Genomic DNA, 26,532 nt, shown 5'->3' on the forward strand with positions numbered 1-26,532 from the left:
TTTCACTGGAAGGCAATGATGTGCAGTCACATCAGCGTTAGACGTGTCGACGTGTGATGGCACACGGACCTCCGTGTCCTCCCTCGTGTAGATTAAAGGTCACTGAGCGGGTTTTACTCTGTGCGACGTGGACAAATCAGTGTTTACTGCTGATAACGTTGAGCATTTTCTGAACCGAGATTATTTTTCCCACCACAGTCAGCAGCTTCCAGCTTTAGAATTATTTCAGTTTGTGCTGACTAAGGAAGGAAAAAGATGTTTTCATCTTTTTAACAAACAAAGGAGAAGAAGACACCACTCACATTGTCAAACTGATCATTTAATTCATTTAATGACTAAATAATGAAATAAATACAGAGTAGATATAGTTTCTTTCAAGTACTGGATGATTTAAACTTATTATTAAATCTACAGCATATTGTTTATGATATCTAAAAGTGGTTCTAGTTTATGTTATTCCTGCACGAATCTTCCTCCATTGGTCTCTGAAGACATGGACGTGAATGGAGCCGGCATCAGTTTCATTCACAATGCGAAAAAATACATTCTGTAAAAGCTGTTACCTGATATTTTACTATTATTTTACACTACAAAAATAAAAGATGACAAAAGAAAGAAGAAAAAAGACAAAAATAAAACATGAGAACATCTTGTAAAACTCAGCTCAAGTCAGAAAATAGCATAACCTTCACAACGACAATCTCTATGTCTTTAATTCCCTAAAACATCATATTTAATCTTTCTGGAATAAAATTTTAGGACACTAAAAGGAAAAATAAGTGAAATCCAGCAAAAATTGAGCTGCAGATTACAAAATTAGTCCCAGTTTCCCTCATTTTTGCAAAACTCAAAAAATGTTAAAAATTAAAAATCCACAAAGACACAACTCTCCCTTGGAGATAAAAAGCATGTAAAAAAAAATTATAATTCATATTTGATGTGCCTAAAAACAAAACATGCTTATGATGGAATTTCTCTCATGTAGCATGTGGTGTCTTAAATCATCTCTAATTAACTACAAATGAAAAAGTATTTGATGGATTTGTAAACACACATACACAGAAGCAACAGCAAAAAAAGAGAAAAAGATTAACATACCACAAAACACTCAAGGAAGTAATGATTAAAGAAGTTAGTCCAACTGTACCTGTTCACAAAAACCTGAGTATGTGGATGCAAATATGTATGGAAAGCCAAGAGTGCCAAAACTTTTACATCGATGGTGGATTTTTCCCATGAAATGAAAAGTGCCTCCTGGGATATATTGTGAAAAATGTGCACATTTCTGTAACAACTACAAACAGGGATTAATGACAGTAAGAAAATTGATATTTTAATTGTCTTATCTTTGTGCTTGTTATACTTTATAAAACCAATGAACAAGCCGACAAACAAAGACTTTGTTGTGTAAGCACAAAAAACCCCTTTATAATAACTTTATCTTATTTCAATGTTAAAGTCTCAACTCTCCACAATTACATCAACAGATAAGCAACAGAGTCTCGTGCCAGTGACGACCTTTAATCTACCGATTCTTGATCATAAGTTGAGGTTAAAACCACTTCAGGCTCTCTCCATTGTCTTACTAGTATTTTCTAACAGTAAAGGTTCAAAATAACAGCATCTCAATGGACCCACCAGTGGTCAGTCAAATATCTGGACTTGCATCATCGTCATTCTTTAAAAAAAAAAAAACAGTATGGAAGAGGGAACACATGTCTTCCTGCTAAAATGAACAACCTGTACATTTACCAGTGTTGTCCCTTTACACAAAATAAAATTTAGACATGATTTAAAAAAACTAATAAATAAACACAAATATAAACACATCTTATTCTTATACTATATTTTTAAACTCTTTCCATTCACTTGTGGCAGGTTCACTGTTTTACTGAGTAACAAGGTAAATCTAAACACCACACAGCCCATTTTACAAAACAGCAAACAAGAATTTTAACATTGTGTCGATGGCGCTGACAATGCTAATTCCCTCTTGAATGTCTTCGTGGCTCAATCTGATTGTCTGTAAAAAGTCTCGTTGTTGCTGGCATAAAGTGGTGAATTGTACGCGGCCCAAAACACGATGCTAAAGACAAGCAGCTAAAAGGTTCAAGTGAGTTAAATTTCATCATCAAAGGGAGAAGGCGAGGCCCCGTGTGGTCATCCAGGAGGCACTACACTACAATGCCACAACTTCTATCAAAGAGGACTTGAATAAAATATAATAGGAACTATTTTCCATGTAAAAGCAGAAGAAGAAGCTTTGCTGATGCATCTTAAATTAACTTTTTATTAGTCACCTTAAATTAATGTCTTTTTATTTCTTTCTAGCTGGGCTGGACTCTTAAACTGCATTTAAAAAAGCTGGATGTAGCTTCTGGGTCCATACAGAAGTACCTTAAATCTACATTATTTCTAAAAGCCAGTCGGGGGCAACTTCAGCAGTTCGGCTTTCTTGCCATGTGAAGTGAACACTTTTCTTATGACTTGGCTCAGTTGGTAGTTTCAGGTTATACTGAATTTATGTTGTTTTTTTTTTAAAATAAGTTAATATGGTAAATTAGCTTCCTTGCCGCACTAATCAACTGTGACGTCACAATTTCCATCATTTAAATACAGTCTGTGATTGAACTTTACAGATCAGCTGGGATTTGGGATTGTTTGTAATTGTGATTATTTAATGTGATTATTGATTCAAGAATCATGCATTTATTTAATTTAATAAATAAATAAATAATTTTAAATATTTTAAATAGTTGTAGAGAATTGAATTGCTTTTGACTGCAAAGCAAACTCTGCTTTGTACCAACCTGCCTTTCAGAGCTTCTAGCCTTTCCTAAACCTTGTCATAATTTACTTCTACAGAAATTGTATTGACCAAAGTAGCTCTTTTCATCGTCTTGGCTCCATCTCCAACACTTAATCCAATTATCTTGTTTTTCCTAAATGATATTCAAAAGAATCACTCAGCCCTACTATCCCTATGAAACGTATAGTTATTTGTTTTAAAAGTAGATCTTTTAAAGTGACGTTAACTCCACGGTTTACTCTGTTTATAGCTCTAACATTAGCAGTAGGTTCACTTTAGAAATCAAAGGTTATCAAACCACTCATACGCAACAAACAAATAAAAACAGCAGGGTAGAAACGGGAATAAGGAATGAGCTAATGAGACTAAAAGGAGAAAGAAAAATTGATTTGTATTCATCAGATGGACACAAACTCAGATAGAGTTAAGTGAATATATGTAAAATACTACTTCGTTTTTGGAGAGTGAAGTGCAAATGCAATAAGTTTTTTCATACTTTAGTGCTTGTAGCACAGGGCGTTTATACTATATCATGCCTGCTGCTTAAATAAACAAAAAAGAGACTTCTCCAGGCACCGATTGCACTACTGTAGGATCTACTATATCCTTTCACTGTGCTAAATATAGAGACTGAGCGTTCTTATATATATATATATAGCACAACAGCAGACATGGCAAAAGGAAAGACTGATAATGATGTTGGAGCTGTCAGGTGGAGCAAAGAAAGCCAAACCTGGTCCCTCCTTTTGTTCTCCTTTGTATGTGGCACTGTAGAAGTTTTGAAAACAGAAAGATATGTAGACTGATAATGTATCTTGGTCAAAGGCAAAATACTGTGTATTCTGATCTCATCATCATCTTCATCAAGCTTCATCTTCTTTTCTTAATATGACTCTAATGTGCAAAAATAAAATCTAGGATATTGTCAGGACCCTGCATACATCCAACCTCCAGACTTTGTCAGTGTGGTCCCTGACATGCGGATGATCCCAGCATTGTTGTTTTCAGACCAAAAACAGCAAAGAAACCAAAGAAAAAAAACCCCAAAATGTCAGAGCTCTGAGTTTGAGGGTTTACCAAACCCCAGCGCCACACGGCTGTTTATTATAATATATAACGAACGTAAGACAGCACTTTGCAATTTTTGAAAACAGCCACAAAATCATGTTTTTTGCCATGCCTGGATCTATGTGCTTGAATCTGATTGGCCTACATGCTGTCATTTCTGGATGGAGCAGTTTTATGTTGCATGTGTCTGCATTAGTTCTGTGAAAGACCACGACTGCAATTAAAAAGCTATTAAATGATTCAGCACTGTGACACTCGTCTGAAGACCAGCTTTTGTATGACAGTCCACCTTTTTGTGGTAAAATGAAACTAAACGCAGTGCTGTTCAGCTGTAGATTTATGAGCAGTAGAAAATTAACACACTGCTTGTTTATTGAGCTGTCACAGTTCATCTTGAGCACACGATTACGAGCCTTTGCTCTGGTATCTCAGACTGATCTCCACTGCACCAACTCAGCCTTACAGTCAAGCTGTTGCCTTTGACTAAACGGCAGGAGTCCCAACTTTGCTTGTCTCACCCTTTCTGTAATTCCGGCCAGTGGAAGTGCTGGATCGGAGCCTGAAGGAGCACAGTACCTGCCACAGTTTTATCCCTAAGCACAGTGGGAGAGGGAGAGCTTCAGCAGTCCTTCTGTGTGCATCTTGTAGAGGAGTTTAAACTCGGCTGGCAGCTGGTGGGACTCCTGCCACTTGGTGGTGAATTTGGTGCCCTTCTTGTCGTAGTAGTGGTAGGGGAGCTCTTTGCCTGTGTTCGGGTCCCAGCCAAAGGGCCAGAAACCGTACAGGTGGATCTGGTCACACATGGAAGAAGCCAGCGTGTACATCAGAATGCCTGTGCTCAGGCGCTTCGGCGACAGCTGCTTGGTTTTCCAGTAGCTGTGGAGTATGAATGACAAGAGACTGGTCACAGATTAAATTAATAATTCAGGCACTCACAACTTTATTTATTCACTCTTAAAGTGAATTATATCACTTTTACTATTAAACACTTGAAAAATGCTATGACCTAATAACTAAGTGGCAAATAAATGCAAAGCGATTATTAGAATTAAAGAATATTAGAATCAAGGATTTGCAACAAACCACTGAGTTTATCTGTGACATGTTCCTTGTACTTTTTTTGCAATGTTTTTGCTGTGTTTTGATCCTTTTTAGCATCGACTTCCTGCTTTTGTTCCTAGTTATTTCCCCCTTGTTTTGAACAGTTTAGGCAAAAACCTGAATTTTGGTAAACGGAGATAAAGGAATATCATCCTGTCCACTTTTGTCTGCTTTTTTCTAGAAATCATTCCCAAAAATTCTGAAAATAGGACTCTATTGATAGGACATAATCTGCTGAAGCTTTAATGTGGCAGTTTTGCTCTGAAGAATCACAAAGGGGGAAACTCTCCAAACTGGCCTAAACAAAAGCGGCTTCAAGAGTCCTTACAGCGCTGAAAGCCGTCTGAGCTGCTTAAAAGTGGTAATTCTTCCAGAGCAGGTAGACTTAATGGGATTGGTAAAGATTAGACTACTGTACGGGCAGCCCTATTCTGCCACTACAACACTAAGAACCCAACTTAAATCCCCCTCTCTCCACACACACTGTTACAGCTGTGTGCCATACCTTTCACTAAATAGCTGTTTCCTTATAATCCGGCTTTGGAGCCTAAATCTCCTCTTTTGACATATAGAATACAGCTCAATACAAAACAGCCACGTGTCAGCCAGTTTCTACTAGTTTCTTTAAACAGGATTGAGGTGGATGAGGGACATTTAAAAACACAGACAGAGAGAAAGCACAAATAGCTACAGCCTTTAAATGCTAAGAGACAGGGACGACCAAGCTAACCGGGCGGAAATGAAATCCAGTTGTGAGCATGTCCATTTTTAACAAGCAGAAAGCACCGAATTTGATCAGCTGTTAATCTTAATGAGCTATGCAATAAACTCAGAGATTAATTCAAGTAGTGGGTTGGACCCCATTTTACCTTCAGAACTGCCTTAATCCTTCATGGCATAGATTCAAAAACATACTGGAACCATTCCTTTAGATTTTAGTCTATATTGATCTACTAACATTATCGATAATGTGAAACCCTAGAGATGGTTGTTTGGAAAAAAAAATCACAAATCAGCAGTTTCCAAAATCTCAGAGCCCGTCTGGTACCAACAGCCATGCCACGTTCAGCATCAGATAAATCACCTTTCTTCCACATTCTGGTGCTCAGTTTGAACTTCAACAGGTCACTTTGACAACCTTATGAAATGTGAGTATCATCATAGGTAAAAGGTAAATAATTACCAATGACAATGACAAGACATATTTAGAAAAAAGTTATCTAGTAAACCTAATGTTCACGTTGATGATGGAGATTTCCTTGTCAAACAAATCAATTAAAGACCAAAATCCAGAAATTAATCTATCAGCCAACAACCCTACTGTTGTCCAAAAACTATTAAAGTCATCAATAAATTGCGTTGTTGGACTGAAGAACATGTTTCCTCATTACTGTGAACACAAATATGTACCCTAGAACAAAATTTGTAAAAACTCAGCTACAACCTCAGAAAATAAAAGGCCAAAACTGCAGTTCATCTAACGGCCACTGGGGGGTTATATTCAAAAACAAATCTGTCCACACAGACTCCTGACTTAAAACCATCCCCCTATCTTCTTAACCATTTATTCCCTTCAGGATACTCCACACAGAAATGATGGCCAGTCCTAATTTGGCCAGTCTTGGCCATCAGGGTTGCCTCCTTATGCAGCTCTGCTCCTCTTCCGGCTTGGCTTTTTGAAGTCTTCATTAATGTGAAACTAAAGTTGTAGAGTTTTTGTTTTTATAACACAATGAAGACAATACAGTGTACGTCACAGACATACAAATATAAGTGCAAATTCCTCATCTGGAAGAGGTCCAGAGGTGCACATGGAGAAGACACTGAAGAGGAGATCAGCCAAATTTATATTAAGTATACATCTTTATTTTTAATGAGTAGAGTTATAAAATGTTTTACTGCTACTAATGACATAGTGATCACATGTGGAGATGTGGACTGATGACGTACTAGATATTAATGATTTAACACCTGAATGTACTTTAATAGTCTGCTTTTTCTTACTTGTTGACATATTTCATGATGTTTCCAGGCCAGGCGAGCTGGACCTTGAGCTGACCTTTATGCTCCACAAAAAAGTCCACCAACGTTCTCGTCACTGTGGCCGACGTGTGGAAGAAAAACGCCGGGATCCACAGAATGGCGCCATCTAGCTTCTTCAGGCTAAGGAAGAAGTTATTTCTGTCCTGCACAGTTAGTAAGTTGTTATAGTATTTCTCCAGGATACTGGGGTTAAAGGTCGTCATGTTGGTGCGACGCCCAACATCTTTTTTAAAGATCTCAGTCGGCGCAAAATTGCAGCGGAAGACAAAGTCGTATTTCTCAATCTGGGGACCACAGCGTGAGCCAGTGAGGATGCCGCTGTTGCCAATCACAGCACATACGTTATAGTGCTTGTTGAGGATTGGTGAGACCTCCGGGAGGAGAGAGCGAAAGTTGTCGCTGATGGAGAAGACGTATTTGTGGCTGGAGTAGTCATAATGCATCAGCTGACCGATTCGGACTGAGTCTCGAGTCAGCGTGAAGTTGTGGGGTATGTCGATGTACTGAGAGATCTCCTTCCTGCAAGATGGAAATATATTGCCTTGTTGAGATTTTTTTTAGCTACAACAGACAACACAGAGAAAGTCAGTCAGGTAGAACACTACAAAAGCATGTGCAGCGAAAGTGTGCTGGGAGTTGTTCCAGGTGGACAAAAATAAATAAACAAGACAAGGTGATGGCAGTAGGACTGGAAGCTGATATGTAGTCGATCTTCAGGAAGAAAGGCTCTCCTCCCTCCACTTTGCTGGCACCAGAGTTCTTACCCTGTATCTTGTATTTGTGTGGGCACATTGAACTCTATTTTGACACAAATAGATTTGGGTCTGATAATTGGTGGTAACCATAGATAGTATAAAAAATGGATGTAGCTACATGATGTCAACCACAGTTCCAAAGTCCTGCTTTGATGGCTCTATCTGAGTGTTTTCATAATGACCATCTTTGTCTTTTGAAGCCAAATGTGAGAAGCAAGAGGCAGATATGATTGTAGGATTGCCTTGAGTAACCTAAATCTGAGACTATTATTTGACTAAGCCCATAAACTCATCAAGAAACTATTTACTGAGGTCAGGTCAGAAGGCCAATTTCCCGGAGACTTCTTATCAAAAATCTTTCTTGCAACCACAGGTATTGCCCCCTGGTGGCCATTAAAAAGAATCTTAAGAGGTTTAAGGTATCTTCATTGGCTGATAGCGAACTCTACTAAACAGTTAGGAGTCTGTTGAGAAAAGTGCCTTCAGTTTTAGAGCAGGAGGATGTATTTTAAAATGTGACTAAACACTTAACTGACTTAAGTGATGCTCTAACTTCAGACTTGAAACTTCTTTAGATTAGCATCAAACTTCTGGACTTTAATGTGACTCGCTATGACTACACATAGCTTGGACTTGTATGTTTTTGTATTGTAGAATATAGGTCAGTAGCAGCCCTATCCACAAAGAAAAATCTACTAGATGAATTTTAAGTTCATGCTTTCATTTAGCAAAAAATATCTTGCACTAATCCAGAAGAGTTTCAAAATGGTCCACAATCAGTAAACAGAAGTGATACTGGGCTCGGATTCAGTGAAGTGTTTCTGAACAGCTACCCAAAGCTTTCACTAACACAAAAAATGTGGCAAACTTTTTCACAACTAACACTTGCTGTTGGGAGTGCTAAAAGCATGTTAAGCTTTCAAGACCATCAGAAACCAATGCAGGAGACAGTTTTTGTGTGTGTGTGTGTGTGTGTGTGTGTGTGTGTGTGTGTGTGTGTGTGTGTGTGTGCGTGTGCGTGCGTGCGTGCGTGCGTGTGTGTGTGTGTGCGTGTGTGTGTGTGTGTTCTACCTCTGCTGGTTAAAAGCAGTGCTGTTGTGCCTCCATTTGGATGAGTTCTGCAGGTCCTCGCTGAGAGCGTTGGTCAGAGAAGTAAAAGCTGGATCCAAATACTTCATCGCCAACTGGGAGCTGCACAGAGGAGGCAGAGACATGTCAATTAACTTGGTCCTCTTTTTAATAAAAGTAAATCATGCAGTTGCACTTAGAAATATTTTATGAAGCATTTTAGCTTTTTGGTAAACCATTAAGCAGCTTTGAATATCATCAAATGGACATAATAACAAAAAGTCAGGCAATCAGGCAGGTTTTGACCAAGCCAGGATATAAACACATTTTTATTTGGTAGTAAAAACTGTGGCTTAGTGGCTTCTGAATAAAACTAGAAACTGTACAATAGTACAGCAACAGTCTGAGAATAAATATACTAAATACACTTTTAGTGTGTCAGAAATATTCATCCTGTGCATATCTTTACATGAAGTCAACAGGCGTGTTTTTTAAGAATAAGCTAATTATTAAAGAAATCTTTTTTTTTTTTTCAAACATGCATATTATACTGGTATGAGTGCCCAAGTGTTTTGAGTTTTGTTTTTTTTTCATATAGCATTTAACACTTGCATGCTGGTCAGCTTTGTGCTCTGGTGGGTCCTCAGCACCATTCAGACACAGACAAGTGCCTTGAACTGCAGTTGGCGACTGTAAATGTTGTTCTGTTCTGGAGAGAGAGTGTCCAATACCACCAACTACAGAGTGTTGCCCAGTGATCCATAAAAGGTAAGGAGCTGATGCCACTACACTGAGCTCACCAAAGCTGCAGAGCAGAACATGGATTACAGTCACTAGCAGCAGTCCAAAGCGGTGGAGTTGGAGCCCATCCAGAGAAGCAGCTTCTTGCACTGTTATGTCGTTATGTCTTCTTGCACAAAGTATGTGAGGTGTGATCAGAAAGTTCTAAGGTAGTCAATAAAAATCAAATTTGAACAATCTTTCCATCAAGGTCAGCATGACTCCTTCTACAATAAGCACTTGATTTCTTCCACTGTGTCAAAACTTTAGTCATTCCACTTTTATTTGCATTTTTAAGAAAGTTTAAGAAAGATGAAGTTGCAGGGATGCAAATCTGGCCAGTAGTCCAGTTAATGAGTAGGGACTGCACTGATATGGCCAAGCATCTTTTGATCGCACCTCGTGCATGCAGCATGCATGCCAGCCTTTCTTGCTACAGCCACAAATACTCAATGATATTTAGTTGGGCAAATACCTGGAACCAAAAATGCTGAATTGTTTAAAAACCTGTCTGATTGTCAGCTGGTGTTTTTTCACAACTTCTTTACAGTGATGTTTTAATAAAAGTAACAAAAACAATATGGCTAAAACTATTACATGAAAATATAAATAAGACAGGAACTGTAGATGGGAACTCTCCATTCATAAATCAGATTTTGTCTTTTTCTCCACAAAGCTAAAATGCTTCCAAAAGAAACTTACTGAAATGTGCAAGACTTTAAAGAGCCATTTTGCAAATATCTATCATTCTGTTCATTTGGAAATCAGCTGCAGTGAAAAACAGCTCATTCATTTACACTCAGCTCAATGTAAATGCAGACTTTCAGTCTCTTTCCTGCATGCGAATCTGGTTTAGTCAAAGAATAGACTCTTCGGGATTCTGTGGAAAAATGAGCAATAAGGCCAAACAGTTGCATCAACTCTGTCCATCTTAACAAGTTATTCATAGTGACATTGAGGAAATATTGACTGTTCAGCCTAATACAGTTTCATTCACTGTGTCTGTGTTTGGGATGCTTTTAAAACACTGATTCACATCAATGACAAAACAAACGTGTTAAGATGAACATTTTTATTTGCAGTGCAAGAAGGCCCAACTTTAATTTCTCGGTAATGATAATCGTCCTGAACATTTGTAATAAAACCTAGACTCAACAAAGAGATTCATCAGGTAAGTATTTTAAAAGAATTTCTATACACCGGGTTTTTGCAATGAAAACTCGACATTTTGTATATAGTGAATTAAGCCTAGACTAAAACAAAAATTCAATGAAGGTCTCCACTGGAAAGTTTTATTCCAAGGCTTAATCCCTGTCTGGGAAAACTGAGTCATTAAGACTAGTTTCCTGCCACAGACTAAACTTCAAAATGTCAAGATTTTAGGTCTCTAGTATGACATAGGCAAATAATAGTTGATCAAATACTGTTTGAAGTCCTTGATGTTTATCCTCCATGAAGAACCAGGTTCGTGCAGGTGACTGCATTAGGACAGTCCAGAAAGCAACAGAGGTAACTTGGACTGTCCTACCAGGCAAGCCAGTAATGACTGGTTGCTAGGGGAAAATATGCACTCCCTGACCAGTTGGCATGGAGTTTGCTTGAGATTTTTGAAAGTCTATAGCTGTGTCACAAAACGTAGGCCGCATCCTTCGGAGGACCCAGCCTGGGCCGGGTCCTTCGAAGACCGAGAAGGCCGGAAGTGCGAGGCTGTGAAATGGGACGGTCTAGCCTTCAAAAAAAATTACATTTTTAAGTTATCCGAGTGACTTATATATCATGTTTAACCTGAGTAGTGAAAGACAGCAGGGTCTGAAAACGATGAAGCTGGGAGTCCGCTGCTCTTGCCGGCTCGAGTGACCATTGAACCCCCCGGCTAGCTATCAAGCAGGTGGGTAAAAGACGTCTCCGAAAATGTCGGAGCACTTTTGCAAATATGCGATGTCTTGATAAACCAAGCAGATATTTGAAGTTTACATGGCTACTTTCTCGTCTGAAAATATGTTAAAAGTTTATTTTGTGACCCAGAAAGAGCAATAAGAGTAATATTAAAACTTAGTAGCAGCCGCCATTGTTGGAAACTGAAATTGGCTGAGCCGTGCTATTTATTCTGGGATATGGTGGGCCACGAAGGACACACCCGACCCATCCTTCAAATTTGGGGAAATGAAGGACGCATTTGTGAGCCGTATTTGAAGCAGTCGACGAATTGGGACAGCCTTCGTCGCCTGGCTGTCACGTAATTGGCCTTCAAATGTGGCCTCCGAAGGATGCAGCCTACGTTTTGGGACACAGCTTATGACTGCTTTCTTCACTAGCAGATGGTTGCCTGTAGTTTGAATGGAAGACACCAACCTGTCTGCAAACACTTGCCAACTACTCTCTGAGCAGCAGTGAAGCTAGACAGTGCAACACAAGATTAGCACAAGGTAGCTCTGCATATTTGTTTTGTTAGACTTTAAAACCAGATATCCTTTCTGACATAACCCCAAAGGTTATAAAAGTTATAAAAGTTGGCATCTTTCATGCAAACTACAGGCAACAATCTGCTAGCAACTAAAGCAATCATAACGAAGTTCTTTGCCGCCACCTAGTCACTTGCCACCAATTAGAGAATGCACATTTTCCCCTAATGAACTGGTGGCTCGGCCTCTATTATGTCTGTGCAACTCAGGCGTTGCTGTAGCATCTGACATTTTTGCAGACATTTTTTGCAGTTTAGGAGTTGAATCTGAATCAGCATGAAATACAATTTTTACCATTAAAGCTCTACAAACTGGAGGTTGGAAAGGATCTAAGCTTGTATGTAAGACTTCTTATTTTTGAATGTATTTAGCTGTGTATGCTCAAATTATAATGCTCACAGATTACAATGAAATGCTGAATCATTTTGCAACCTCTGCTTAAACTGAGTAAGGTTACAATATACAAATATACATCTAATTATATATATATATATATATATATATATATATATATATATATATATATATATATATATATATATATATATATATATATGGTACATTTCTTCATGCCATGTCAAATTCAGCACCACAACATTAACAGGGCTCAAGTGAGCATTCGTGATCTTAATTTTGATTTGACTTGAAAGATGGTAAGTAGGCTGGCAGGTCAAGCTTTAACAGCAGTCGACTGACATACATATACCCATTTGATACATATGTGATTGACATAAACCCGGATATAAAAAAAGAAAGGCTTGCACTGCATCCTTCCGTTTTTAGCATCAGCACTCTTTATTCACCTCAGGTCGGGTTTGCGAGGTGGCCTCTCACTGCAGGAGGGGCGTGAAACAAAAAGAAAAGATAAATAACTCACTCGTTCTTCATTGACATTTCAAATGACACCCACCACTTTGGAGCTGGAGACCAGGCATGCAGAGGCTATAGTGCGTTTCAAATACTCACCGCAAATCATCTAAATGGCTCAACAGCACATTTATAACTGTGACAGCAGTATCAAAAATAAGAAGACCTCCAGTCATCACACACAACAAAGCACAGATTTAAACAAAATACTTTCACTGTAATGGGAAAGTGAAAACAGGCATTTTCAATCAAGAACAGCGGTACTTTTTTTTTTCTAAGAAACTTCCGCATTGGCAAAATGGATCGGTTACAAGAGTCTGAAAGATGTTTTTAACCCTCTGATGTTTCAGCGAGTACAACTAAGAGGCTGGTGGTACATGTGGTTTTGAGTGAGATAGCTCTTGGTTGAGATTACATCACATGTAGAGACTATGCAAAAAAAGAAAAGCTCCATAACTATAGCTCCCTGCATCTAGCTATGTTTGTTACTGTATACAAAGCAGGTGATTTGAGAGATAGCTTGAAACCTTGAGATTATTTATATCTTAACAAAACAGCTCATCAGCATGATTTACTTTCAGAAGCTGTGGCATTGCTTTCATTCCTCTTCAGAAAGAAAGCAATGAGAAACTAGTGACATTTTCTTCCTGATTAAGATATAACAGCAAAGATAACTAATATCATTTGAATTGTAATATTGATTGGCAGGCAGAAAGTCCATGACATGGACTAAAACCTTCTCCATCCAATATGGCTGCACAGTGATCAGAGCAATCACCAAGTTCCTGATGATAAATTAGGGCTCACGCTGCAACAACATGACAAGAAACTTGTCCACTAACAAACTGCTTTCTTTTAAAAATGCTGCTCTGCTCCACATCTAACTCACTCTGAGCATAACCTTGGCCTGCGATGGTAGCAAGCGAGGGGGAAAATTATTACAGGCGGGAGGAAAATGAATGCGGCACTCGTGTTGTAAATCAAATCAGCCAAGGACGGCCGGCCGGCCTACAGAGCCCTCATCAGACCTGCGCTGTTTGAACATCGCACATGACCCAACATGTCGGACAGCAAAGATTTACAGATTTCTGTGGAGCTCAGCTGCACTGTCCCTACTAAAACCTGCTTCTTCTTCCTTTTTTTTTTTTTTTAGCACAGGTGATTTCTGCCATCAGTCTTTGTGAAAAGCAGCTCCTGATGTTTTCTGTTCATATTCTAAGATAAATGACTGTCTGCTGCGTGACTGGACAGAAAAATGTCAACACCTTTTTAAGTGCATTAGACTGTGGTTCATTGTTTCACACACACTTGTATATTTGGTGACTTTTTTATCATTCTTTCTTAGTTATATTTTTATCCATCAGGTCTGTCAATCAGTAGCTGCTGACCAGCCATCCCCGGTCCACACCAACTGCTGGCCAGGCCACTGTTGTGGTAGTCCTCGATATCATCCAGGTTTTTGTTTGCTACTTGTATGGGCTCTAGTTCTCCAGCATTGGTGTGAAATCTCACAAGGGGGATGCACACAAATGCCAATTAAACTATTTCAAATTTAGGAAACAAGGAAAGAACTTGAACTGGTGTGTGTAATCAATGCAATCAGTGGTATAAATGATTGCTTGAGTAAAGAAATGGTGTATGGTGTAGTGTAGAAAATCAAATAAAAGACCAAACAACATCCAAAAGGTGGCTGAGGGAGGAGAACCACACTGAGGGCTTATAGCACTGTTAGACTGGGCCCAGGTGGTGCCAGTGTGACTGATTGGAAGCAAACCACACCACATCTCCAGTGTCTACAGATGAGACCTGCCACACAACAGGCTGAAAGGAAAGTTTAAGGAACCAATCAAAACATGAAACATAAGTCGCTAAAGTTGCTGGGAATCCAGTTTAGAAAACTGAGCACACCTGGCCACCTCCAAGGTCTGGGCTGTGTGGACCACTTTGTGTTCATGGGGTCGGAGGTAGAGTTTTAGCTCTAATCATCAAATCTAAGACGAGTGAATGGTGAAAAATGGAAAGGAGCTATGCAGGAAGCTGTGCAAAGCTGCACAAAGAGATGACCTGGAAGGGGACATCCCCCAAGTTAATCTCAGGTTTTTTCACTTCACTTTTTTATGAGCAAAGTTTCTGTACTTTTGCATCACAACTAATGCTAAAAGGAAATTGTGCTTTCAAATGCAGTTTTCAAACAGAACACTATAAATATTTGGACAAAGCGTGTGTGTGTGTGTGTGTGTGTGTGTGTGTGTGTGTGTGTGTGTGTGTGTGTGTGTGTGTGATATTTCAAAAACTTGTTTAAAACTAAAAAAAATTATTTGAATTTTTTTTTTATGGCCGATCTCTCTGAAAAATTCCAAATTAATCACAAATAACATTCAACCACTAAAACATTTTTTTCTTTTCAGGAAGTAAGTAATCAAGTAAAACTGTAATCTTGATAAAATAATAATAATGTGCTTTACTATTTTTAGGTGTACATTTGAAATTTCAGGGATAGCAATAATAATATTTTAGAATTAAAAATATAATTTTGATTAACAGCTTGTGCACACAGGTGTATTGATGGTATCAGAAATATAAAAATGATTTTTGGTAATTACCACTACTGACAATTTAGGGCAGCTGTGGTATAAACTTTACATTTGTTGGTGGTTTAATGAATGTGTTAAGCACTGTATACAGGAGACCCTACGGTGGCCCCTAGAGACAAAGCATGTACAAACTCCAAAACACTTACAAACTCCAAAACACTTACAAACTCCAAAACACATGCAAGCTCCAAAACACTTACAAAATACAAAAAACATGCAAAATCCAAAACACGTACAAAATACAAAACACTTACAAACTCCAAAACACGTGCAAACCCCCGAAACACGCGCAAACTCCAAAACACATGCAAACCCCAAAACACAACGGAAGTGCTCCAGGACGCTAGGAGCAGTGTTGAGCTTTTGCTACCTAGTAACTACACAAGCCAGGAAGTACCAATGACCGGATTTGGGGTCTGCAGCCTTAAAGGTCGCATTTTAAGGCCGATTACGTCACAGCAACACGACGAAGGCTGTCCCAATTCAAAGGCTGCTCGAAATGCGGCCCTCAAATGTATCCTTAATTCCCCTGAATTTTAAGGATGGGTCGGTGTAGCCTTCATGGCCCAACATATCCCAGACTTCATAGCGCGGCGGTGGTGTGGATAATTTTGCCGGAAAAAAAACGGCGGAAGCGGAGCGGACGAAGAGTAAACTTTCAGAAGTAAGTACTGAATATTATGTCACTTATTTAAGCGCAAATGTTTTTATAATGATGAACATTAAAACATTACTGTTGGCAACATGTCGGGAAAGTTATGTGACATTAGCGATGTTTGTACTAACTTGGTTTTAAAGCCTTTACTTCAAAATATACGCCGTTCAATAGCTGACTTTAATCTTACAGAGAATCTGATGATTTTATGCGTAATTAAAGTCAGTCATGTCAGTCAGCTGACGGTTCACTCGTTAAGCTGAAAGAAAGATGCTTTAATCACAGGAGTCACACATGTGTCCACTGTACCATCTGGGCACTGTTCTTGTTTAGCACTCGTAATAACACAAACACTAAATCCTCCTTCTTTTGTGCTGTATTGTAGCAGTGTGTACACCTGAGACTGTCACCTGTCTGTCTGTCCTGCACTCTCTCTCTGTTTCTTTCTCTCTGATTGTGGAATAAAAGTATGAACATGTGTTTATAAGTTACACTTGTGTTTGAATCCTGCAGCTTATCACACATTTGATTTCTATGTGTGACACCTGCAAGTGTCCAGAGTGAGGACAGACTGAGGGACCCACTGCTGCACATCATCTGTGAGGCTTTGCACCCCTGATGATCCACCAGGACAAACTCAACAGTGTGTGAGGAAGAGGAGGAGGAAGAGCCAGCAGCAGCTGACAGTTGGAGAGAATAGACAGACTGTTCCCTGTTTTTGAAGGACTGCTAGGAAAGTTTAACATAACTAATTGTCTGTCCTGAATCATTCTTATTAGGTAATGTTCAAATAATTTTATCATTCCAGTGCTTTCAGTGTGGGAGAAAGTACTCAGGGCCTTCAGGTTACACACTATGAAAGGCAGCAACAAGTTTAATGTTCAGAAACCTAAAGTATGTATCAGCAGCAGAATGGAACTAAAAATAAATGTTTGTTCCAGTTCTATGAAGCTTTGAGTATTTTGGATTAGTAGCACTGCTGTGTTTGTTGCATCATATTGCTGTAATTGTTTATATGCTTTATATATTCTGAGGTAAGTTGATCTATAGTGTTACATCATATTCTGTAAGGATGTTATGTGTTTGTAGACTTTCTGCCCAGTTTGAACCATTTAGCAGAATTCAGCCTGTTTAAGGCTCTGATATCTATTCTGTATGACTTAAAGCAGTTATGACATGGTCTGATTTTCTCAAAGGAATATTTCATATATCAGTCTACTCTTCATTCTATCAGAAACAGTTATCACAGCTTTTACATTTTCTTTTTACACATGTATGTAAGCATTGAGCCAAATTTAGTAATGCCAACATACTGAAGGAACAACATTTGTCTCTTATATATGATACACCTATATATGCACTGTCAATATACATTTTGAACCAGCTGCAGATGTCAGAGTAACAACTGACTGACCCCCACATAAAGTGCATTACAGTAGTCCACAGGGGAAGAAATAAAAGCATGGATCACGGTTTCAAAGTGCTGCCTAGGAAGAAAAGATTTCACTCTTGCCAGTCGCCTTAAATGATAAAAATGGACTGGTCCAACTTAAAACCAAGGGCAGTAACAACAGGTTTAAAATAAACTTCCAGGGGTTCTAAATCAATAGAAGAGGACTCACAGGGGCCACTGGGTCCAAACACCAACAAATCTGTTTTGTTTTCATTCAAATTTAAAAAGTTTAGAGCCAACCAAGCTTTAATGTCATCTAGGCATGTCAAGAGAGGTTTTATTCAGATGCCATCCTTCTGCTTCAGTGGCAAATAAATTTGGCAGTGAAGATTTAAGGTGATAAGACATGTAAATAACTGCAACTTGAATCTGTACTGAGGCTCAGTATTTGACACAGAGTTCATGTTCACTGCTGTAATAGCTAATAATGATTAATATAATAACCATAATATTGGCCATATTATATTTACATTACAAAAGTGATATGACTTTAGTCTCATGAACAACATTAGCTAATTGTTATTTACTATCTAATCTTAAATGACTGTTCAGTACAGAAATGAAGCCCAAAAATCATGTTTTACTGTCCTGTGGTCTCAGCCTCAGATACTTATCAAATCACACAAAGCTCTTGTAGAAACAAACAAACAAATGAAAAAAATGTTCTCCTTCATTTCTGTCAAACAAAGTTGTATGACACGTTTCCAGCTGTTAGTATCATGGTTGCTAGGCAACCTGGGAAGCGCGAGGGAGACTAGAGCCTATGTGTTTGCAACAAACTTGCCGTTTATTTTGCAAATCGAGTTCAACACTGCCCCTAGCGTCCTGGATTTGAAGTTTGCACATGTTTTGGATTTTGCATGTGTTTTGGAGTTTGTGTGTGCTATTTGGAATTTGTAAGTGTTTTGGAGTTTGTACATGCTTTGTCTCTAGGGGCCACCGTAGGGAGACAGCTTATTTATTAGGATGTTTTACTTTCTGCACAGATGTTTCACTTTAAAAACTTTCCAGCGGCTCACAAAATACTCCCCACCCCCCTTACTGAATGTGAAACATCTGTAGGAAGATCAGCCTAACACTGAGGAGGAGAGATAATTTGGAAGCTACAGAGCAGCGAGTGTGACATGACTGATGACATGTTGTTGTACTGATGGAATTAATGTTGTGGAAATGCACTTTACATTGTATTTAGACTGTAAGTTCCTGCAGTAAATGTAACTCAAGCTAATCCTTAATGTTTATAATCAGTCTTTATGAGGAATAATGTTTTAAAGACAAACCTGACAGTAGCTGTAATACTGGCTTGTATGAGGATTTACATCAATTTTGCCACTTTTATACAATGAACACATTACTGGTGTAGAATTAGTATAAAACCTGGAATTTGGAGACAGATGAGGTCAAATCTGAGAGAACTTTGTAATCTGAGTGTGTCTAAATGACTGATGACTAAATAAACCACTTATGATGAACCCGCTGATGTCTTTGGTTCATATATTAGCCAGAAGTCCTGCGTAAACACTGGGAATATACACTCCTTATTAGGTACACCTTGATATTGTAGTTTGGACACCCCTTTACCTTCCGAACTGCTTTAATTCTTTGCGGCACAAATGAGCTTTGTGACATTTTGCGTTATCCTGCTGGAAGCAGCCATCAGAAGATGGTACATTGTACTTATAAAGGGATGGTCATGATAAACAACAATACTCAGGTGGCCTGTGACGTTTACATAATGATCAGTACATACTGAGGGGCTCTAAGTGTGGCAAGAAAATATCCACAACACTATTCCACCACTACTATCACCACCATCAGTCTGAACCATTGATCAGAGACAGGTCGGATCCATATTTTCACGTTGTTTACACTAAATTCTGACCGTTTCATCCAGACACCACAACAGAATCCAGACTAATCAGACAAGTCAATGTTTTTCTAACATTCTGTGCAAATTGTAGCCTCAGATTCTTCTTATTATTTGAGAGGAGTGACACCCTGTCTTCTGCTGCTGGCATTAACAAGGTATTTTCACCCAGAGAACTGCCACTCTCTGGATATTTTCTCTTTTTCAAACCATTCTCTGCAGACCCTAGAGATGGTTGTGCAGTTAAATCCCAGCAGATCAGAACTTTCTAAAATACTCAGACCAGCCTGTCTGACAACACAAAAACCATGCCACATTCAAATTCACTTTATGACCTTTCTTCACCATTCTGATGCTTGGTTTGGATTTCAGCAGGTCATCTTGATTATGTCTACATGCCTAAATGCACTGGATTGCTGACATGTAGCTGGCTGATTTAGATATTTGCATTAACATGTAGTTTGTTGGGTGTAATAAAGCGGCTGATGAATGCAAATGGGGTTTTTTTATAAGAGCAAAACGTACGTCTTCCTTCATTAGAATAAAACTTATAAAATTAAATGAGAGTGAGAAGTGCTGATCTAGTTCACAGCTGTGGGATTAAGTGACAGATGCCCTGTTTTTCTTCAGGCTGACACACACTCACACTGACTGGAAAACACACTGACGTGTACCACATTTAGATCGGTTTATTAGGACAAAGCTGTCTCCTTATTCAGTGGGGGAAAAAACGTCTTCCACCAGTGATGAGTTAGGAAGCAGTCAGTGTCATTCTACGGTGTATTAACTGCAAATTGATCAATAACAAACGGACACTTTGATAGAAAATGTTAAGCTGAACCAACTCTGCAGTGTTTTGATCAAATTGCCACCATCATCTGTTTTCACCTAATCAGGGGGTGATACAGAAGTCCCACCTGCACTTGCAAGTACAGGCGTAGCATTAGCAGTAAACAGGATGTACCACGCTGTGTGGGCCTGTGGACCCCGTTTCGACTTTTCTTAGTTTAGTTGACCTTAGAATGAAGACGGGGAAACGGGAGGCTATAAATTTAATCTGTAGCAACATCTGTAGTGAAAATAATTTTAGATTTTGGAGGAAGAGCATGCTGCTATTTTTGTTAAACAGGTGCTAGAAACTGTAGCCTTGACTTCCTGGAAATTTAACAGAAGAGAGAGGAAGTCATGCTCCTGTTCTTTCACATAGAGATAGATGTTCTCTTTTCAGTTATATAAATATATTCGTTATGGATCTCATGTGGGTTTTGTTTTTGTTTGTTTTTTTCAACTTTAGGGAGATATGTCAGCTGTTTCCTGTGCTGACTGTCAGACATAAGTGGCATTAATCTTATCACATAAGAGACAAAACAGAAAAGGTGAGAGCAGTTTATAAAACCCAAAACTGAGAAGTTGCCTCAAGCAAGGGAGTTGCAAGGAAGTTCAAGTATCTTGGGATATTATAGTCAGGTGACAGAAAGGTAAGAGGTTCAGACTTCCAGAAGAATCTTAAGTACAGCGGCTGCTCCATGTCAGAAGGTACTGGCTAAGGTGGGTATGGCATCTCAATAGGATGCCTCCTGGGCACTGGGGTGAAAACCCAGGGTAGTCCTAAAACCTTCTGGAGAGATTATATTTTGCGTCTGGCCGGGGAGCACCCCAGGATCCACAGGAGAAACTGTGGCTGGAGAAAAATATGTCTGGAATACTGTCACCTGATTGATGGATGGATGGATGGATGGATGGATGGATGGATGGATGGATGGATGGATGGATGGATGTTTTAACATTGGTCTGTAACTGTCTGGGAACTGACATATGGAATGTCAGTTCCCAGACAGTTACAGACCAATGTTAAAAGTAGTGGGGATGCTACAGAGTTAAGCATGACCATGAGACATGTTCCTTCCATCAAATTCAAAATGAGCTAATATGTTTCTTATCCAGTCTTGGATCAGTTTAAACATTAGATTAGATTTGTGTTTATGAGATTTGTAAATCATGTTATTATTTTTTTATTTACACTTTACACAGATTCACAACTTTTGAGGAATTGGGGTTGTATAACTGTATGCTTTAACACTGTGGTTTTCCGTCACTGTAAATCAGGATCTCAAGTCTAAACCAGAAAAAAGTGCAAGACAAGCTAGACTTAAGAAGTACAACATGTTTCAAAAACTAAGTAAAGGTCACCCGGGTGAGTTAGAGTATCTTCTTTAATTTGAATTCCTTACATTAATACACACAGCTACAGTTTTGAACAACAACATGGACACTCTCTGAGACTGCTGAGTCATTATAAGAGTTTTGTTTCTCGTGTCTTTAACAATGTCCTTACTGGAGTTATTACTTTAGCAAAACCGAAAAGACTGGAGTCTTTCCTTAAGCAGACTGACTCCAAAGTCAGCAGTTACTTAAGTAGGAGGAACAGCAGATTTTAGCACTTCCTCCTTGGTTACACTGTTTTAAATGCTTCCCCTCTGAATAAGACCCACTGCACAGATTTACTAAATTACTGAACCCAAAGAGGAAGTCATAAAAACTGCAGTTATTCATTACTCAGAAAAAAATGAAATGAAACATTTAAAGCTCAAGTGTGTGGACACAAAAATGAGTGAGAAGGTTAAGGTTCAAAGATGTTTAAGTGTATTAATTCAACTTTAAATTCGTGGACATTGTTTACATTTACAATGTAGGCTATTTACGGGAATGTGGTGTCCACATACTTCTGGACATTCTTGAGTGTAAATTATGGAAATGAGCTTGAGTAAAAAATGAAAAAGCAGGCAGGCCTCACCCAGCAGAGAGGCCTTCGCCTGAGTGTGACCAACGCCAAAAAACGGTTTCCTACTGATGCAAAGATAAAAAGCAAACACTCAGCTGCTGCGATCCAAACAACCTGCAGGTCCACATTCTGGCCTGGACTCACCGAAACCCCGCGTGGAACATGTACATCCTGGGTCCGCCGTTGTGTCCATATCTCGGGGTGCTGAACAGGAAGTCCTTCTTGATGGAGACATAGCTGATGAGAGACAGGATGAGCAGCGCCACGCTGAATATGACGAGCCCCAGCGCGCTCACAAACCGTACCATCCTGCCCCGATGGAGGAGGCTGGCCCTCCGGCCCAGAGGATCAGGAACCGGCCAGGACGAGGAGAAAGCGAGCACCCAGGCGCACCGCATCAGCGGCACGGCGACGGCGGGGGCGCGGAGAGGACGAGGCGCGCTTGACGCAGGTCTCAGAGCCCACGCGGGGAGGAAGCGCAGAGGCAGGGAGTCGGGGTTTCATCTGCTGCGTGCGAGCGGAAAAGTACCAGCGGCGAAACAGGAGTGCAGAAACACAGGAAGGCCGCCAGCACAGCAGAGAGGACGCTCACACGCGGACCTAAAAACGCCTTCCATAGATGCCGTGCAGGCTGTAGGGACGCGCGTTTGCTGCCAGTTTCATCAGCTGAGAGTGATGCAGAGAGAAAGCGGAAGAAAAACCCGCGTGACACACTGATCGTGGATGTATCCCAGGATGGAGAGGAGGGGGGAGGAGGAGGAAGAGGAGGGGGTCTTCCTGCTGGCGTGCAGGGTCAGATTACAGTTCATAACCTCGAGGCAGGAGATGAAGCGGCGGCTCGCGGCATCCTGCAGGGAGGAGGTGGGCACTGCATCCTCGGCGTCTCTCTCTCCTCTTCTCCTTCTTTCTCTTTCTCTCTGGCAGTGTAATTAGTTAAGGCCAGGGTGTCGCTTTAAGGAAGCGCAGCTCGTGTATCTGGTAATCAGATAAACAGTTCCAGCAGCATCCGAGGCGGAGCTCCGTGTCCTGATGGAGGCAGAGATGCGGAGAGAGAGCGAGCAGGAGAGAGGAGGCAGCTGAGGCGTCATGTGTCGCTCTGTCTATAGACGCAGATCTGCAGACACGTGACAACATTTCACTGTTTTCAGCTCGTGACAAAGCAGCCGTCAGTTTAGACTGAGTGTTAGTCTGCTGCTGCGTAGACTTTCAGTATTTGTTAAATAACAGAATATGTGACTCATGAGTTTCTGCGAGGGTGTTGCTTCTCTCCTCTGCTGCAGTGCAAAGGGTCACTTGAACTCGCTGTCCACTCAATGTGTCCTAAGTTTCTAAATGCATCACTGGGAGTTTTAATTTCCTTTTCTGACACATGGTCATATGCAGGACCGCATGATGCATGGCTACTTTAGAAACCTTATGACATGAATCCCAAAAGGCTCATTCTCTTCATCTGGACGTTTTCAGTGGGAGAAACGTTTCGTGATAATCCAAGTGACTTCTTCAGTCTCAGCTGACTGCAGGTTTCCCCAATCTTATAAACAGTACATTTCCACAATATCTAAAACCAGCCCACTGAAGGAACAATGGGCTGTGAGGTCAGTTCCTTGATCATAAATATGCAAGTTGTCATAACCATTGATCAAAGACCACTGATCAAAGGCCATGAGTACCGTTCACAGAGAGTTGGGGAATGGCTGCAATCACAGCATTATAAGATGTTGACAGATGTACCCTTAGGCCCCCTCCTCGATTCAGAGATGGTCTTTCCCTTTTCATGTAAATGGCCTCCTTGACTCCGCGCTTAAACCAGCGTTCCTCCCTGTCCAGGATGTGCACATCCTCATCCTTGAAAGAGTGTCCACTGGCCTGAAGGTGTGAATAGACTGCAGAGTCCTGGCCTGACGAGGTGGCTTTTCTGTGTTGTGTCATCCGCTTCACCAGAGGTTGTTTGGTTTCCTTGATATATAATTCCTGGCAATCCTCCTGGCACTTCACAGCGTACACTATGTTACTCTGTTTGTGTCGGGGACCCGATCCTTGGGGTGGACCAATTTTTGGCGCAGCGTGTTTTGGGGTTTAAAAGCTACAGAGACGCATAAAAACACACAGCTGCAGTTTTAGAAAAAGTGTGTCTCAGCTGTTCTGATACTCCTGACACATGGGATCATTACAGGTTTTCACTTAGGCCGCGGTTGTCCTTCTCTCCTGGATTGGTTGGAGCTTTCTTTAGGCACCTTCCCAGCTTTGACAAAAGTCCAGCTGGGATAACCACATTTACTCAGGGCCTTCTTGATGTGCTGTTCTTCTGCTTCCCTGGCCGCTGTCTCTCTGTCAGTGGGGATGGTGTTCGCTCTGTGTTGTAGCGTCCTGATGACACTCAGTTTATGCTCCAGTGGATGATTAGAGTCAAACCTTAAATACTGATCCGTATGTGTAGGTTTATGGTACACATCAGCTTTTAAATGTAATAAATGTAATAATTCAGTGGGCTAGTTTCAGGCATTGTGCAAATATACTGTTTATAAGGTTGGAGAAACCTGCAGTCAGCTGAGATTGAGGAAGCCTTTACACAAAACATTTTACATTTTGCATATTTTGAAATTCTGTTTCAGAGCACTATAGTGAGTACTATTCAAACTGTAATATGTTAGGATGTTACACTACTACTACTACTACTACTGATAATAATAATAATAATAATAATAGTTATCCTTAAGCTACAAAGTGCTTTCCAGAACCCAAAAGAAGGTATGACAATCAAAAATCAACCAAAACAACTAAATTACTTTGGCATCTCCGGATGTGCAAGGCATAAAAAAAATAGTGCAAATGCAAACATTTAATATGCACATAAAGAACAAAGAATGTGCGCACAGATAAAAAAAAAATAGTGCAAAGACTACAGAAGTACTATACTCCACTGTATTACACGTTCTATACAAGAACTATATTACCAGTTGATGTGAGAGAAGGAAGACAGGATAGAAGACCTATTGTGGAAGAGAGACAAAGATTAATAAGTATGAGTGTGATTGTGAAACCTTTTTATTGAGGATGACTGTATGAGCTTGGTCACTTGTACTGGTATGTATCTGCACAAAATTTGATCTTAATGTAGGTATTGTTATTTTAATTTAACACATTTTCAGAGGAAAATGGTCTCAAGAATGTTCAGAACAAAAAAGCTGGGGTGCAACTGAAATATTTTTTTTTAAGGTTTCGAGCTGAGTGAAGTGAGTCAGAATAATCTGCATGGTAGCCAGAGTAGGAGCTGGTCGGTGCTAGCTGTTTATATTACTGTCAGAGGGTCTTGTCATTGCTGTTGACGGAATTGAGATTAAGTCAGCACAAATGTTTCCATTCCTCCATGATGCAGAAGTCATCCAAACCACTGTGTTGAACAAACGTGGGTTTTTAATGCAGGCAGAGTGTAATAATTAGCAAAGAAAGGTGCTCCAGAGCTTCCTTTGTTGCTTCTTTTTTGCAGAAGATAAACTTCTTTGATGAAAGAAACACAGGAAACCCTCCCATAGCAACGCAACATCTGATGGTTCAAGAAAACAATCAACAGAACTGATACAAATCTTTATATTACACTGCGGTGATAAAAAATATTCTACTGAGGTGTTGTTTTTCAGTAAGAACACATTCATATAAGCTCTGTAAATCAAGATTGTGAGGTTTTTATTAACTGATTTAAAAGGTATTTACAGTTCACTAAAGAAAAAGCTGTGACTGTGTCACAAAAAAGATGAAGCAATGTGTTGACTAACAAAAGGCAAGTTTTAATCACTGTTCCAAGAAAAAGGAAGTCACAATCAAGCTGGTGAATAAATAAAAACACAGATATGCACAAAGGCAACTTGACAATGACAAAAAAGAAAAACAGGTCTAGAAAGGAAGCAAAACTCAAAGCGAGGCACGTGCGATACTGTCAAAGTCAGAGAAAACAGGAAATGATCAAACACCCAATGCTGAAATATAGTCAGTAATGTGTGTGTAATAGTCGAATCACTGAATAACTTTGAGGTTGTTAAAGCAGGCCTGTTAATTTAATATTTTCTTTCCGATAGATAGGTGGTGCATGATCACATTAAACGTGGTAGGTTCAGATAATGTGTTTATGTAAGGCCCAGTTTAAGCTAAATAAGGAATTTTTTTTTTAACTGAATCATGCAGTTAATAGCAGATCATGCTATCTCTTTATCCACATTTCAGCGCAGCCTTA

The 26,532-nt window shown here is 39.7% G+C and overlaps 1 protein-coding gene across 1 annotated transcript; it reads right to left on the reverse strand.

The window, feature by feature from the left end:
• Positions 1–298: 298 nt before the first annotated feature.
• On the reverse strand, positions 299–24,710 carry st8sia3 (ST8 alpha-N-acetyl-neuraminide alpha-2,8-sialyltransferase 3). Its single transcript, XM_082538339.1, has 4 exons — positions 22,449–24,710; positions 8,848–8,967; positions 6,983–7,540; positions 299–4,753 (listed from the first exon to the last, which is right to left on the reverse strand). The coding sequence occupies exons 1-4, from the start codon at positions 22,700–22,702 to the stop codon at positions 4,471–4,473; spliced, it is 1,215 nt and encodes a 404-aa protein (XP_082394465.1). The 5' UTR covers positions 22,703–24,710; the 3' UTR covers positions 299–4,470.
• Positions 24,711–26,532: the final 1,822 nt, after the last annotated feature.

The sequence above is a fragment of the Aulonocara stuartgranti genome (assembly GCF_965226115.1).
Source record: "Aulonocara stuartgranti genome assembly, chromosome: 7".
Taxonomy (NCBI): domain Eukaryota; kingdom Metazoa; phylum Chordata; class Actinopteri; order Cichliformes; family Cichlidae; genus Aulonocara; species Aulonocara stuartgranti.